The sequence below is a fragment of the Anser anser genome (assembly GCF_964211835.1).
Source record: "Anser anser genome assembly, chromosome: 2".
NCBI classification, from domain to species: Eukaryota; Metazoa; Chordata; class Aves; order Anseriformes; family Anatidae; genus Anser; species Anser anser.
In genome coordinates, this window is record NC_139721.1 from 78,680,183 (window position 1) to 78,695,063 (window position 14,881).

The 14,881-nt window shown below is 43.8% G+C and overlaps 1 protein-coding gene across 3 annotated transcripts in view; it reads left to right on the plus strand.

Moving 5' to 3' along the window:
* SLC22A23 (solute carrier family 22 member 23) overlaps positions 1 to 14,881 on the plus strand; it is a 97,903-nt gene that overhangs the window by 72,720 nt on the left and 10,302 nt on the right. Inside the window, exons 6-9 of one of the 3 annotated variants that reach the window (XM_083825314.1) lie at positions 4,283 to 4,372; positions 9,824 to 9,926; positions 11,925 to 12,157; positions 14,674 to 14,706. In XM_083825314.1, coding sequence (XP_083681440.1) covers positions 4,283 to 4,372; positions 9,824 to 9,926; positions 11,925 to 12,157; positions 14,674 to 14,706 — 459 coding nt within the window. Of the gene's footprint in view, positions 1 to 4,282; positions 4,373 to 7,164; positions 9,801 to 9,823; positions 9,927 to 11,924; positions 12,158 to 14,673; positions 14,707 to 14,881 lie in introns of those variants that run through there. The other 2 variants (XM_083825315.1, XM_083825316.1) reach the window with 2 other exon arrangements.

The following is a 14,881-nucleotide window of genomic DNA, read 5'->3' on the forward strand; positions in this document are numbered from 1 at the left end:
CACGCTTAAAAACTGATGGGACTAGGGAAAAGTCCAATTTGTGTCTGTGTTTCATCTTGGTATTGATACCAAGGCCAATGGTATGGTATTTCTGGTACAGCTGGCAGACTTGTGTTAATTATCATGTTTGCATGTGAATTTTATGTCAGGGGTTTCCTGGATCTGCATCCAACGTAGCATGGCTCTGCAATGTAAATGACATTTTTTCTGGTAAAGCTCTGAAAAGCTCAAGGGCACGGAGCAGCCGTTAATGCAGTGATCTCCATCACTGTCTCCTTTTTGCAGATCTTTCCCAGAGTAAATGAACAATCTTGGAAAAAACTTGTTTCTGAGGCAATGAAATGTCTCACCATCGGATTTGGAGACAGCTCAAGCTGTCTAACCAGCTCTAAATTTGGCCTTTCTTAGCTAGTCAGTTTATTGAATTTACAGACAAAATAAAATTTATTTTTAAGGGAAAAAAATAATTACCTGAGTTTCCTTTAAGGGAAATTGTGAAGATGTAACTCGGTGCTAGAGGGATTTACTTAAGCCATTTATAATTATATTGTCCATGGAGGAATGCTAAGTATCAAAATGGTTTTATGACTATTACTTGTGACTGATTACTTTTTCCAGTAGTTTCGTGGAAGGGGCACACTCCTGTTTAAGGAGGGACTCCCTTTCATGTGGAAAACAGTGTTATTACACGTCTTGATGCTATGGACTATCTGCCTGCAAATATATTTAGACATAGCAGTTGTACGTTACCTTTTGCAACCTTTCTACATATGATACAGAACATGCTCAGTTCTGCCTCCTTGCTGATGCTGGATTTGTTTTGTGGTGTGAGGTAGGGTTGGTTTTGTATTTTTTTTTTCCTTTTTGGCTTTGTCTTTTTTAAACTCTCTCTGCAGCCCTACATGGTAAGGCTTTTCTAACCCAGCTCTGGAGCAATGCTTTATTTTTGTAGGGAGAGAAAAATGAAGCAGTATCAAATGGATGAAATGAGCTTAACTAAAGATTTTGGAAGGGCATTCTTCTTCTGGGTGCATGGGAGCATTGATTGTTTGAGTGAGGACAGGAAAAAAGCAGAAATCCTGAATGAAAAATATGATCAAACTACAGGACGTATGTGTCTCAGTGGGTCTGTAAGCAGAAGAAAACATATTTCTGCTTTTGTGTGTCATAATTGCATATACATAATTGCTGTAGTGGGGAATGGGCAAAAAGCTGGTGTTCGTGTGTGAGAAAGGATGCTATTCAGCCTGATGCAGATATCCCCTATTTCCGCTTGAATCCATTGTGGAGCTTTCCTATCCGAGTGAAGGGTTGTTTGGTTTTGTTTGTTTGTGATTTGTTTTGTTCTGTGCTTTCCATCTCAGAAGGCTGGAAACTGTTTCGCTTTAGTTGAGGCCCATTGCGTTGCCATCTAATATTAGTCATAACAGCCTTGCGTGGCTGAGGTACTCAGTGTGTTAAGCTGTGAACGGTACACTGTTCCGATAGAGTCCCTTCCAGCTGGAAACCTGTACTCACGTGTATCAGTCAAATCAGTGTATGCTACGTAACAGATCGTTACGGGAGATGTATGCACACATTTGAGGCAATTGGTAGATCTTCTGATTTTTGGTAGGAACAGTTTGCCATTGTGAGATTTTTGGTTTTATGCGGTTGCACTTTCTTCTTTAACACTTAAGAAAAGTAGGTGTACTAATTTGACCTGGTTAAAGCATCTATAAACACTCTTAAGTCTCAAAATTTTACTAGCTGGCTCAACGCTTTGCCCTCCTTTAGCGACAGAAGTTTAAATTCATTTTTACAACAAAATAAATATTGTTATCCAACTGCATATTGAAATGTCACTTATAAAACAGGCTTGGTAAGCTTTGTTGACAAATTATGTCAAACACATTCAATTCCCATTATCCAAAAAAGTCAGCTTCAGTCATGAGCAAATTAAATATTTTGATAATATTAATTTAGTAGAGGTTTTTCACTACCAGGTTCTTCTAAAACCTCCCCATCTCTTCCCTGTTCTCCTGTGAAACAAGGAACAAACACATGTTCCCGTGTAGCTATGGGACAGTTGTTTTTAGCTGAGTGAAGTAAATGCTAAGGAAGCAGAGAGTTTACTCTTCAGAGTATTTAGGGGAATTGGAAATCCCCAAGCACCAACTGTCCCAACACCTTTTTAAAGCTGTGTCGTACATTAGCTGGTTTTTGTTATTTTGGTAGGGTGCGTGTTTTTTCTTCACCTTTTTCAGGGTTGGTTTGTTGGCTGGGACAGATCACCTGCTGCAAGCTGGTCTCTGCTGTACCCATATCTAGCCCATCACTGCGTTTGGGAATGCACAGCTTGGGAAGCCGTAGCAGCAATTATCTGGGTGTCAGCCTTGATGCTTCCATAGAAGCCCATCCTGGTGTGGTTTTCCCCATCTTCACCTTTGGTCAGTGATGTTTCAGCTGTTCCTTGGCAGAAAAAATGACTGCTTGACTGGGCAGAATAACAAAATCGCTTCTTTGCTCAGCTCTAGGTGAAAACACAAACCAGAACACTCCTGTGGACACAGAGGATATATAGACGTTGCTTTCCAAGGTAGAACCAGACAGTGGAAGCAGGCACAAAAATAGTTTTACAGCACAGAGGAATAATATTGACATAATTACAAAAGTAGCTAGCAAAGATCAAGCATTCAAATGTATGCAAATATTTTAAAGAGCAGAACCCTTTGTGGAGAGAAAGAAGGAGTACTGTGGAGACAAATATTGCGTGTGTGCATATGTCTTAGTTGCAGTTAGGAAAGCTGTGGTTTTCAGGGGATTTTATTTGAATTTTTAAAATATGATTGTTCACCTTTCTTGCTTCTGAGCAACGTGCTGCCATCACTTTTATTTTTGTACATAAGTTAGTTTTCTATTTTGTTTTGCTGCATATTTTTATTTTTCCTAATTGTGAGGCTTGGATCTACACACTTGCATGCTGTTTTTTTCATTAAGTAAATAACAAAAGGAAGGGTGAAAAGGCTTTATGTCTGAGTCAGTCTCTTTCCATAATGGGAGAGATTAACTCTCCCTACAAACCTTTGATCATGCCCTTAGATCGTCACAGCTATAACTACGCTGCTGTGTCAAAACAAAGATTGGGATGGGTGAAGAGCCAGGTGTACTAGCTAAAGAAAGAAAGCAAGTTCCCTGGCCCCATAACACAAGTAGCACCATGGGATGCTACTTTGTGCAAACCTGCTGGATGTGTTCCTTTATAGGATCCCGTTTCTTGATCGTTTAATAGTGAGCATGAAGACTAAGACTGGCCAGGGTAAGTCCTCTTCTGCTGGCTAGATGTACGGAAATGGAAGAGGAGCTCATGCATGCACTGGCTATATCCCTGGCGAGGACAGCAGTGACCTCTGACAGCTGCAGGGTTTGGAGGGGACAGGGAAAGAAAGCAGCACTCTACCAAGGATGTGCATTTTGGTGCCACTGGGAAAAGCCAAATATACTATAAAATAAAAAATGAAGTAGTAGTGGTGGTCAGCTTCTATTTAAGCTTGACTGACTTTGAGCAGGAGCTGGACATGGAGGGCTGGAGGAAACCCTGGTGCTTCTGGCACTCTCACAGCCCACGTGCACAGAGAAGGGCGAGGATGGGTGAGCCTGGTGTGGATGTGAGGGGCAAGGATAGGAGACCTCGGGAACCAAGCGGAAGAGGAGAGCAAGAAGAGGGACTGGTGGTGGAGAGCAGACAAAATAAGGAGAATGAAGAGAGTTGTGGGGACAAAGCATAAAAATAGTTTGGGCAGAGGCAACAAGGACTGGGGTAGATTAATGGCTGTAGAGAAAGGAAAGAGGAAAGGTAGAGCATGGAGACCAAAGGCACTGTGACCATTTGCTTCCTCCTTCCTTCAGAACAAGCTGTCACGCCCAAGGATTCAGTCTTGGCATCCTTCTCCTGTGATATCCACCTCTAAAACGTGTGCCTCGACTCTGTGCTGCCCAGCTTGCTTGCTCTCTGCTGAGATTTCCTCTATGGCTTCAGCTAGATAGCAGCAGATAGCAGTAATGCGTGTGTAGGTATCTAAAACGTGATGGCCCAGATACAGTAACACACGATGACATTTGAGGTATTCTTTGGTGTTTTTTTTTGAATGGTGGTAATGTTAGAGAAATATAAATGTTGACAAGTAATGCTCTCAGAGATGCACAAAGTCAGGTTGCCTGGGGAACCCTTGCTTGGCCTCCTAGTATGAAGGCATGATTGTAGAGCCTTTAATAGCATGATTACAACCTATTTTTTCCACAGGGCATAGGATGGACGAATCAGTGCATAGGATGGACGATGCTGTGGAAATGAAGCTGTTGTCTGTTCCTCATTTGTTGCAGAATTTGGAAGGTGTGTAGTGAATGAGGCAAGGGGTTGCAGAAGGAAAGAGGACAGTCTTGGGGAAATGAAGCTGAATACCTCCAGAAGAGCTGTACCCTGTGTCCACCAGGGATGTTTTTGTACAACGATGGAAAATTCCCTGCAATCAGGCTCTTCCAGTGTTGTCACCAATCACAGCTTCTTCAGTATCTGTCTCTAGCATGTAATTCTGGGGCTTGCTTTGCAGAAAAGTGGAGCTTTTATATCAACACCTACAGTGAGCGTTACATGCAGAGGATTCTGGGCAACCCAGAGCTCACATTCCTCAGGCTATGCTCCTAAAATCACTGCGTGTTTTTTCTCATTCTGGACACAATTCCTCTCTATTTTATCTCCCTGCCTTGCAAAGTAGGAATAATCATGCGAGAAAGCGGTGGAGATGATTTCATTGATATTTATGAAGCACGTGAATACTCTGATAGCACTGTAGGAAAGTCTCTGAGGAAACCTATGATTTTTGCATTCACTGTGAGGTTTGGGTAATAAGGCAGAGGGGCATATGTTGAATGAGAAAGGTAGAGACATCATTAATAGCTGCCCATTTGCTGACTGCAGCAAGCGTTCTGGGAGGGAAAACTTACGTGATCATCTAATGACGTGCTGTATCATAATATATGTGAGCAACTGACGATTGCAGTGGCAACGGTATGTCTGGATTTTTGCCATCTGTTTTTGAATGTAATTAGAAATACAGGATTGAAACAAATTATTGCAATCAGTCCTTTGAGATTGTATTCACTGAGTTACCTAGTTGTTCTGATGAACTGACCTTTATCTTACATGTTGTTAGCGTTTTTGTCCCATGTTTTTGTTGGAAAGCCACTACCTAATCCAAATCACTCTTGTGCTAGGGTACATTTTACCATTCAGGTCAAATGTACTGTAGCTGTCCAGGTTCTGTCTTTTTTTTTCCTTCCCACTTGCTCCTGTTCTGCAACTGTCTTTCTCTTAATTCTCTTTTCCCATACTGTGTTAGCAGGTAGCAGCCCTGTTTCTTCACTGTACTGAAGTTCTCCTCCATCTCTCTAGTTCAATACCTTTAGTTTCTCAAATAGTGATGAGCAGAACTGTAAAAAAAAAAAAAATCCCCTGTATTTCATTGTCTGAACTGAAAATAGTTCATGAACACAACAGACTGGTGCCGTGTAGTTGTTAGTGATCAAGTAGCATATGGCCAGCTGCACCCCAGTTTTTGTTAAAAGCTTTTTTTTTTCCAGCAGAAGCATTTCTCTTGATTTGCTGAGTTGTGTTTTTCATTTTCAACTTGCTTTTGCCACATATGATCTCAGGCTCATCCAGTTCTCTCTGTTGTCCCATTTCCGTGCTGTCCTGCTGGTAGTGCCTCAGTGTCACTAGCAAACTTCACTGACACATTCCTGAGCTTTGTGCCAAACTCCCTAGTGAGGTTATTAAACCAGATTTATTTATTTTTTGAGAACTAGACAAGTCACCCTACCAGAACCTCCTGCCATCCTGCTGTGATTTCCATTCTTCTACCTCTTACTGCTGTCTGCCCATCAGTCAGCTCTTTAGCTACCAACAATTTCTGTATGTGAGCTGATAGCCTTCAATATTCCTTCAACATTAAGCTTTTCAAAAAAATATATATGTATATATACAAGGCTATTTGCCCTCGATGATAAAAAAAAAAGTGAGCACAAAGGGAATTCACGGAGACAGAAATCCTGGAAGTTATCAATAGAGCTGTGCATCTGTAGCTCAGCGTGGCTGTGAGCAGGTTGCTTCAGCTCTGCATTTCAGCCCTGTCCGTCTCCTGCTGCAGAGCTGTTGTGCTCTGGGGACTGACAGTGCCTCTTTTCATGTTCAAAGAGCTACTGGCAGTAATGCTCAGCAGCCAGAAAAATCCAGCAGAAGTCCATCACCACAGGACACTTGTCACTTTGGACATCCTTTTTCGGAGGCTTGATTTGAGCTTTGTCTATTTTGCCAAGTGATGCAGGGGTGGGTGGCTTCATCTGAAGACTTTAGACGTACTTTATGATTTTGAAAGCCGTGGTTCTGAAATGGAGAGGATCCCACGAGAATCCAGCAGCACTGGGAACTGGAAGCTGATGGGGTTTCCCTCCCTGTGAGACGTTCACAATGTCCCAGAGAATAGCTTTAATTTCCACTGAGACATGAAGAGTTAGCTTGTTGACAGTTCTCCTACTGAGTCCCTGAATAGGAAGCCTAGAGTGTGTGTGGGCTCTGGAGTATGGGAAAACTCGTAATGGGCCTCTGAGTACATGGGTAAAAATGGCGTTTTTTTATTTTTATTTTTATTTTCCACACTCACCCTTCTGGTAAATCAGTCAGAACCGAAATGTTTAATGCAAATTCCCTCTGAACTGGTGACTTCAGTGCAAATTCAAATAGGTTTGGGGAAGGGGAATTTTCCTGGTGTTATTCCAGTAACTGGCAGAGTTTGCTACCACGTGATTTTCTGATGGGCATTGGCTTGACTTCTCTTTTAAGATCTTAACATTGACCTGTGGCATTCAGATAGCAGAGGAACTGCCGAGGCTTGGCTGCTGCTCTGACGGCCCCTTGCAGTCAGGCAGTGCAGGTCCTTCCACAAAAAGCCAGCTACCCCAAAGACAGCAGGCAGCTGAAATAAGAGCCAGGGCTGTAGCTGATGAGGTGGTGTTTTTTTTTTTTTCCAAGTCACATACCGTATTTGTTGCAATCTGAATATTTTGATTACTGTAAATGATTGACTGTAGATGATTGATTTTGGTGTGGGTTTGTTTGTTTGTTTTCAGAACATCTGACTGCTGTGTATATAGAAATAAAGGATGGAGAAGGTCATCAGGAAGATTTATGAATTTGGAGACTTAGGGAGTGCTTCATCTGAAGCAAGTGACCTGTGCCTAGATTTGGAGTTTTAACAAATTAAAGAAGGGGGGAAAGATAGCTGGTAGAGCCAGAAGGCGCTCAGTAAAGGCAGGTGTTATTTCCTTTCTTTGGTGTAAAGTTGGAAGCTGTATAATATATATGTTTTATATACATATTATACATAGAAAACATTATATATATATATATATATATAAATCCTTGTAATGCAACTACATCTGGAATCTTTTTTGGGACACTTTGTATCGTAATACTATGTACTCGTAGAGTATAACCCCTGACAGAGTGGAGGCAAGGGTCTGCTGCTGCCTGAGGAAGGGTGGAGAAGGAAGGGGTACAATTCCCTCCTGTAGGATCCTGCTGAACCAGGGGACACGTTTGCTGGTTCATGTGATGCACGGGCTGTCTGTTGTGTGAGGGTAGAACAGCAGCTGGTGAAAAACAGTAACAGGAATTAGTTTGGAAGGACTGATCTATAAGAAGTGTTTAAAGGGGGCCTGAGTGCACGTCAGAAGGTTATGTGATGGTAAATACCATAGATAGGGATTGTAGCAACTGCTGATGTGTGAACAAAGCAGGACTGGAGGGTAAAGTACCATTCGGTTCCTAAAAGAAGTGTAGCTAAGTAAAGTGTTGCTTCACTTAATTTCATTTAACTAAGTTGTGGCTCAAAAAAGCACGTTGACGATAAAATCCACTTTTTCCTCTCCTAAATAAATAAATAAAAATTATTCTGAGAAATACAAACGCCGCAAATGAGGAAGTTCTAAGAACTGGCATCAGTTCTAAGTTCTAAGAACATGGCATCAGCTACAGCCTTCTGATGAGGTGCTTTCCTATGGAAGTCCAGATCTGGTCATGTTTAAACAGTTTGAGAGTGAAACCTTATGTCCACGTGAAGTCTATAAAACGTGGGTTGTTTGGGCAGTGATTTTCATTGTTTCCTTTGAGCTGAATTAATAAGCAGTCATCCTCTGGAAAGCTTTTCAAAACCTTGTGCTTTTCCTACTGCTTTGTGTGACTTTTTCACTGCAGAAGGCTTGGCTTGGGCTCAATTATAGACTTTACAACTCTGTTTTATCTGTCTGCTGTTGTTTTTCTGAATTAGTTTGTTCCCACTTAATCCTTTCCAAAATCTTGCTACAAAAATCATTTTGACCTTGCTCTTTGAGATTAGGTTCCATCATTTTTATTGCCTTTTTTTCTTTAATATAGCCATGATCCGTTGCTGAGCCTGCTGAGTGCTCCTGTAGTGCAAACATTAATTTGACCAATTTCCTCTTTTGCTGCGGCTCTGCTTTTATGATTTTGTGGGCCTCACGCTGCACAGATGGTAGGGAGAATGGATATTACTAGGTAGCAAGGAGACTAGTTGGGTAACACGCTGCTTAAATACAATCATTAATGTAAAATACCCTTCATTCCTTTTCTCAAAAACATTCCCTGTAGTTACTCCAGATAGGCAACCAGGAGTGACCTGTGAGTAGTGTAGGACAACTATTTGCATCTAAATAGTATTTCTTTGGTTTATTATTTTTATGATACTGCTTTCCAATAACAGCAAATGTGGTTTTTGTTTTGTTTGTAAATTAGGGCTGATTTATCTAATTTTCCCCAACGGCTTGCTTTTATTTGTTGTTTTTTTTTCCCATCTTGCATCTGTTAAAGGGATCACTGATCAGTGGAGTAAAGCAGAGGCCAGGGCAGGCAACTGAGGACACTGGGCTAATTGCCTGCACACAGAGGGAACGGATGCAGGGTGCAAAACAGAGCCCTGCTGCCACCTCGGAACAGTCCAGAAAGCAGCAGTAGAAGTCTTTGCTCTAAAAAACAGCCCTAGTTTGCGCTTCTGGAAGGCATCGGTTTTGTGGTACTGCTTTATAGCTCCAGCTTCTTCTGCTTGCAGCGGGCTTCATGCCCCTGCGGCTGTCCCACCGATCCCGCAGCTTGGGGACAGGGGTTCAGTCAGCGTGCCTTCACGCTCGGCCTCTGAGCTGGTGATATTTGGGAAGTAGGCTCTAGCCTCCTTGTTTAAATCCAGGTTTCAGGAAAAAAAACACCTCAGATGATTCCCCCACACACTGGGTTTGACTTCCAGTCCTTTCCAATGGTTTTTCAGATTTGCAGAAATGTGACAGGTCTTGGAGCAGACCTCAGGGACCCTCCTTGAGAGTGGTCCTGCACCAGCAGGGTGCTGCCTGTGAGGGTTTGGAAGCCAGCAGAGCCCTGAAGCTCTTCAGGACGTTTGCATCACATTTGTTGGGACCAAATTCCCCGCTGCCTCCTCCTTACATAAATGTTTTGGCTTGGAGGAAGGTGTGATATCTGAGGGAACTCCTGGGCAGCTCTTCAGCCCTCAGGAGGTGGTTGCTGCGGGAAGCTTGGAAGAAGAGGGAAACCTGGAGTGGACTTCAGGCAGGTTGTTTAGCTCCTTTAATAGCTTGTGTTAGTGTAATCAGAAGTGTCCTGCTCTCCACAACATCCCTGAGAATATCTGTAGTTCACAGGCTAAGCTGTTCCTTCTCTTTGTCCCCTCTGAAAGACTAATTTTGGTTTATTTTGTTTCAGAACTGGAAAAGGAGATCGCCAGGAGACCGAAGAAAGTCTGCATTGTCAAGGTGGTGGGGACCAGGAACCTGTGGAAAAACATTGTGGTACTGTGTGTGAACTCGTAAGTATCTGGGGGGGTTCTGAACTGAGAGCAACAACGGGAAGTGATGGGGGCCACCTCTTTTTCCCAATATGAGACCCTTAAAACTATAAATTTTCCAGGGTGTCTGATAAATGACACCGGAAAAGCACCAGCTGTTGCAGGGAGCTGTTTCGTACGGTGAACGTGGAGGAAATGGTTGGCTGTTTCAGGCAGCAGCGCCGTGTGTCTTTCCAAGCATCACGCTGCAAGTGCAGTGCTACCACCGGTGCTCTGGCAGGCCTCACACGGCCACGTGCTGCTACGTGCTTACCTTTGCAAACACCTGCTGCTGGCACACCTCTTCTAGGCCTGGCAGTGTGCGGCTTTGTTCTGAAACAGTGTTTTTGTCTTGGGCTGAGCTGGCAGCTTTAGCAGCCAGCATTAACTCTATTTGTGAAATATGGGGGAGTTGTCCCCTTCTCCCTCATCCTTTCTAATAACGCATATTTGGAAATTCCGTAACCCAGCACTAGGCAGCCCACGGAGTGGCTTCTGGCAATAGCATGTGGGGGCTGTTTGCCATCCAAACAGTGCAAAGCAGATATGTGTTGAAGAAAATAGCTTTTGGGTTTGTCTTTATGGGGTGGAAAAAAAACTATTTAATTTTGTTGTTCCTCTAGCATGGGGCTGTGCTGAATTTTTGCACTGTGGAGCATGGAGAAGGAACATTTCGCAGGGAGTGATGAGGCATGGAGGGAGATAAATGTATTTAGTTTTAAAAGCAAATGTTCTGACCTGCTAGGAAAACCAAGATAATTGACTGGTTCAAAGGCAAGCAGGCAGGGGAGCAAGCACAGATGATACGTTAATTTGGCTTGTTGGTCACGGCCTAAATAACTTCAGCAAAGCTATTTTCATGTACAAAAGAGAAGATGCACTCTGGTCACTCAGTCCTCCTCTTACTTGGAGGAGGAGTCAGTTATAATCCAGGTATCCAAAGCAAATGACATTTTTGTGTAACAGCAAGTACTTGTGCTATTGCTTTTTTTTCTCCTATTTTTAGTCAAGGGGAAGTGTTTGATATTGGGGAGGATACTCTAGAACTATGGCATTGATTCACAAGATTGTCAGAGAAATTCCCCAGGCACTGTGCTGCCATACATACACTCAGTGACTGTGTATTCCCCAACTGTTCCTGTGCTTACATTAATATCCAGCTTAAACTGACAAGTGCTTCAAATTCCTGATGTTCAGGAGGATGGGGATGTATTGGTGTAATGCACCTGCCATTTGTTTTTGGGGACCTGAGTCTGCAGCTGCAGCTTTGTGAGGTACAGTTAGCTTGATGTGAGCTTGTAGCAGGTTTGTATGGTCTAAATGCTAGGCATCATGAAGAAACATTTAAAAGAAGGAGAGACGTTGCTCTGAAGTGAGGTATAAATACGTAGATTGAATTAGGGTTTCTTGTTTCATAGTAGTACTAATCATTGCAGCATGACATGTGGCTTCAAATACACATTTCTGAGGGGCTTTCAGTTGTAACAGCCTAATTTGGGCAGTGAGATTCAATTCTCAGTATGACCAAATGCCATGGTCAGGAGGGTCTTCCAGGAAGAGGCATTTGTATTGTGCTGTGTTTTGCTGTCCAAGCACACAGGTCAGTTGTTGCCGTCAGTGGATGTATTGGGAGCAGCACGATGCCCTCGTTGAGAAAGAGGAGTTCCAAAATGCATTGGGAAAACCAGTCTCACAGTGAGAGTCCTTATAACGCTGCTCATATCCTGAGCAAAAGCTGTGCAAATTAAGTCAGTAGACTGCAAATCTCTGGTTGAATAGTTTGGTTTTTTTTCTTTTATTCATTGCTTATCTTTACCGTAGCACCTAGAAGTCTAATTTGAGATGAGTGTCTTTTTGCACGAAGTGTTATATTCCTACAGCAGAAATGCTTCCCACATTAACTTGTTTCTACCTTGAACGACGTTGCAGTATGTGGCTACCTTTTCAGCAGTTTCCTCTTTCCCTTTCCTCTTTCCCTAGGCTGACTGGTTACGGCATACACCACTGTTTCGCAAAAAGCATGATGGGGCACGAGGCAAAGATGACGATCACCCACAACTTCTATGCGGACTACTATACCATGGCTGGGATCGCCTTGGCATCCTGCCTGGCCATGTGCCCCGTGGTTGGGTTTCTGGGGAGGAGAGGAGGACTCCTGCTCTTCATGATCCTTACAGCTCTGGCGTCGCTTCTGCAGCTGGGCCTTCTCAACTGTAAGTTGAGATTCACTGTCAAAAGAGAGTCAAGTTTTGGAAGAAAATTTGTTGCCGCTCCCCCCCCCTTTTTTTTTCCTTACGGGAGGGGAGAATTGATTTTAACATGTTTGGAGAATTCACGGAAAATGTTCATGGAAATTCATGGAAAATGTGCAGCTTCAGTTGATTCCAGGGGTCACAAAGAAAACTGAAGACAAGGGACCAGGGAATATTATTCCTCTCCCTTTCTCAGGTTTGACATGCAGTACAAGTACACCTGCGTAGTTTAAGCAGCTGAATTCATTTGAAGGATTCCCCAAACACTTGTTGCCTTAGATTCATTAAGAAGAAGCATCGTGTTCTGGATGAGTCCCAGTGGCGAAGCTCGCTGAGTGTTGGTGCTGCTTCTAGTTCTGTCACTTAAAAACAAACAAACAAACTACTCTTATTTCAGTGAAATACCCTCTGGGGAAAGAGTTGAGTAGGGGTTGGGAAGGAAAAACCTTCCCATTTGAGTCTGCTTCCCAAATAGCTTCTAAAACAAGCAGAAGTTAAAGCAATGGATATGTGTCCCCTGCCTGCCCTGAGCATCTCAATACTTAGAATAAATATGCAGGTAGCAGGGAAACGCACAGCTGGGAGACCCTGCTTTTACTGTGGCATGTATGTAAGGTCCATGTTCACGTATAGATGCGATTTCATGAGGTGACGCAGCTTCTCGGAGAGGTTGTTCCTGCCAAAAGCAAGAGTGTCCCACCCCCTCCTTCAGGGGTTGTGGCATTTCTCTGGCACGTGGAGCTGCTTCAGCTATTAGAACTGTTACAGAAATGTTCCCTCTCCATTTTTTTTAAAATCGTATTTCCAAGAGTTAACTTTCTGTTGATGGAGCAAACGGGGTGTGATGGGTCAGAGAGGCGTGGAAGCAGAGGGAAGGTGAGATGTGCCTGCCACACTTGCAGCTGCCAGCCAGCGGATCCCTGTCCTGTGAAACCTCACCCCAAGGAAGGGGAAGGGGATTGAGAGACGTGCTTCTGGACAAACTGGATACGAGACAAACACCAGAACACTGGTTGTTGCTGTTTTCCATTTCTAAGTTTAGAAATGATTTCAGAGCTTTAATGAGAGAGGCCTTTTGCATTGAGGATGGAAAAAATTTTACATTCCCGCATGCTGAGGGGGTAGCCCTGAGCCAGCAAATGTTGCCTATATTTACAGACCATGTTTCCTGAACGTATTTGCGAAGTTAACCTTTAGTGTACGCACTGCTTGCGGAAGTGGGAGGTGGGAACAGGGAATCTCTTTCATGACACTGAAGAAGCTCCAAAGTTGCATGTGTTTGCTCCCAGCTTGGCACAGATGTTTACATTTCCTTTGAACACGTTTACCATGTACAACAGTGCCAGCTGAAAGGGGAGAAGTCCCCCTGTCCCCATCTCATGCCCAGTCCCTTGAAAGTCTGTGACAATTCACATGCAGGTGCACACTGCGTGTGCACGTTGTCCCAAAACTCCAGGTTCTGGTGGTGGTGTCCATCAGGGTCTCTATAATAAATTCATCTTGGTTTTTTGAGGACATCAGATGTTTGTTTGAGGTTGCTGAGGTAATAAACATCTAGTTGCTTAGTGGAGAGAGAGTACACCAGAGCCACTAAAATTCGTTTTCAGTTTTTCAACAACAAAATGGTGAGGAGGTAAGAATCGCTACATTTTCCATGATGGATGTAGATGGTTTTGTGAGCAAAGGTGCTCAGTCTGAAAACAGCTATGGCCCTAGGTGTTTTCTGCTATTTTGGCACATAGACATCCCCAAATGCCCTGTTCCTGTGGGCTGTCCCTGCTCTCCTTTCCCCATTCCTGCGTGAAAAGAGCAGGGAAAAAGGCAGCCTTTAGATTCAGAGCAGCTTGTCTCCTCCTACTCTAGACCATACCCCCCCTTCTTCCCCAAAAGAGCTAGACAATGTTTGGAGAGAAGCAGTGACCCTGCTGAGTACGAAGTCTGTTACAGCCTCGTACGTGTTTCACTTTTGCTAATTACACCCAAATTATGCTAATGAAATCAGAATTGGAGAAGGAGGGGGAGAGAGAGAGAGAGAGAGAGAGGAGTGCTCCAGCACGGAGCAGCGGAGGTCTCCCACCGCCACCACGATGCCGATGCCGAGAGTTTTGCTCTCAGACCGCAGCCTCTGTTGGCCATCCCCTTGGGGCTGCGGGACGAGGGCAGTTTCTCTTCTCCCCCTTCATTAACAACAAAGAGGCCTTTGTGTTAAGCCCAGCGGTAATTCTGGGTCCCTTAAAAATGCCGTGCCTTCGCGTTTATTATCACAGTCTCATTAGCATTCAGTCCTCTGGCTGCAAACAGCACGTTGCATCGGGCCAGTCATGCCATGGAAAGGAGGAGTGCATGGGGGCTGGGGGAGGCATGTGGGGATTACCTTTTCCTTTTTCCTTTGGGTAAATAACGACAGTGTGTTCTTGTTTTCTCTCCCTTTCTTTCTTATTTTTGTCTTACTCTAACTTCCGTGGTCTTGGACACAGTGATTGGAAAATACAGTCAGCTTCCAGACTCAGGTATGGTTTGCAAACGCGGGTAGATCCGAAACCGTGGCCAAAGGCCCCAGCGTGTAGCTGCTGCCACAGAGGGGTGCAGGGAGAAAGCTCACTTCCATGCTGAGCCTCGGGACCTCACTCATAAGGGGGTGTATTTGTGTATGCAGTCTCTCAATGTAGCGTCCTCTCCACGCAG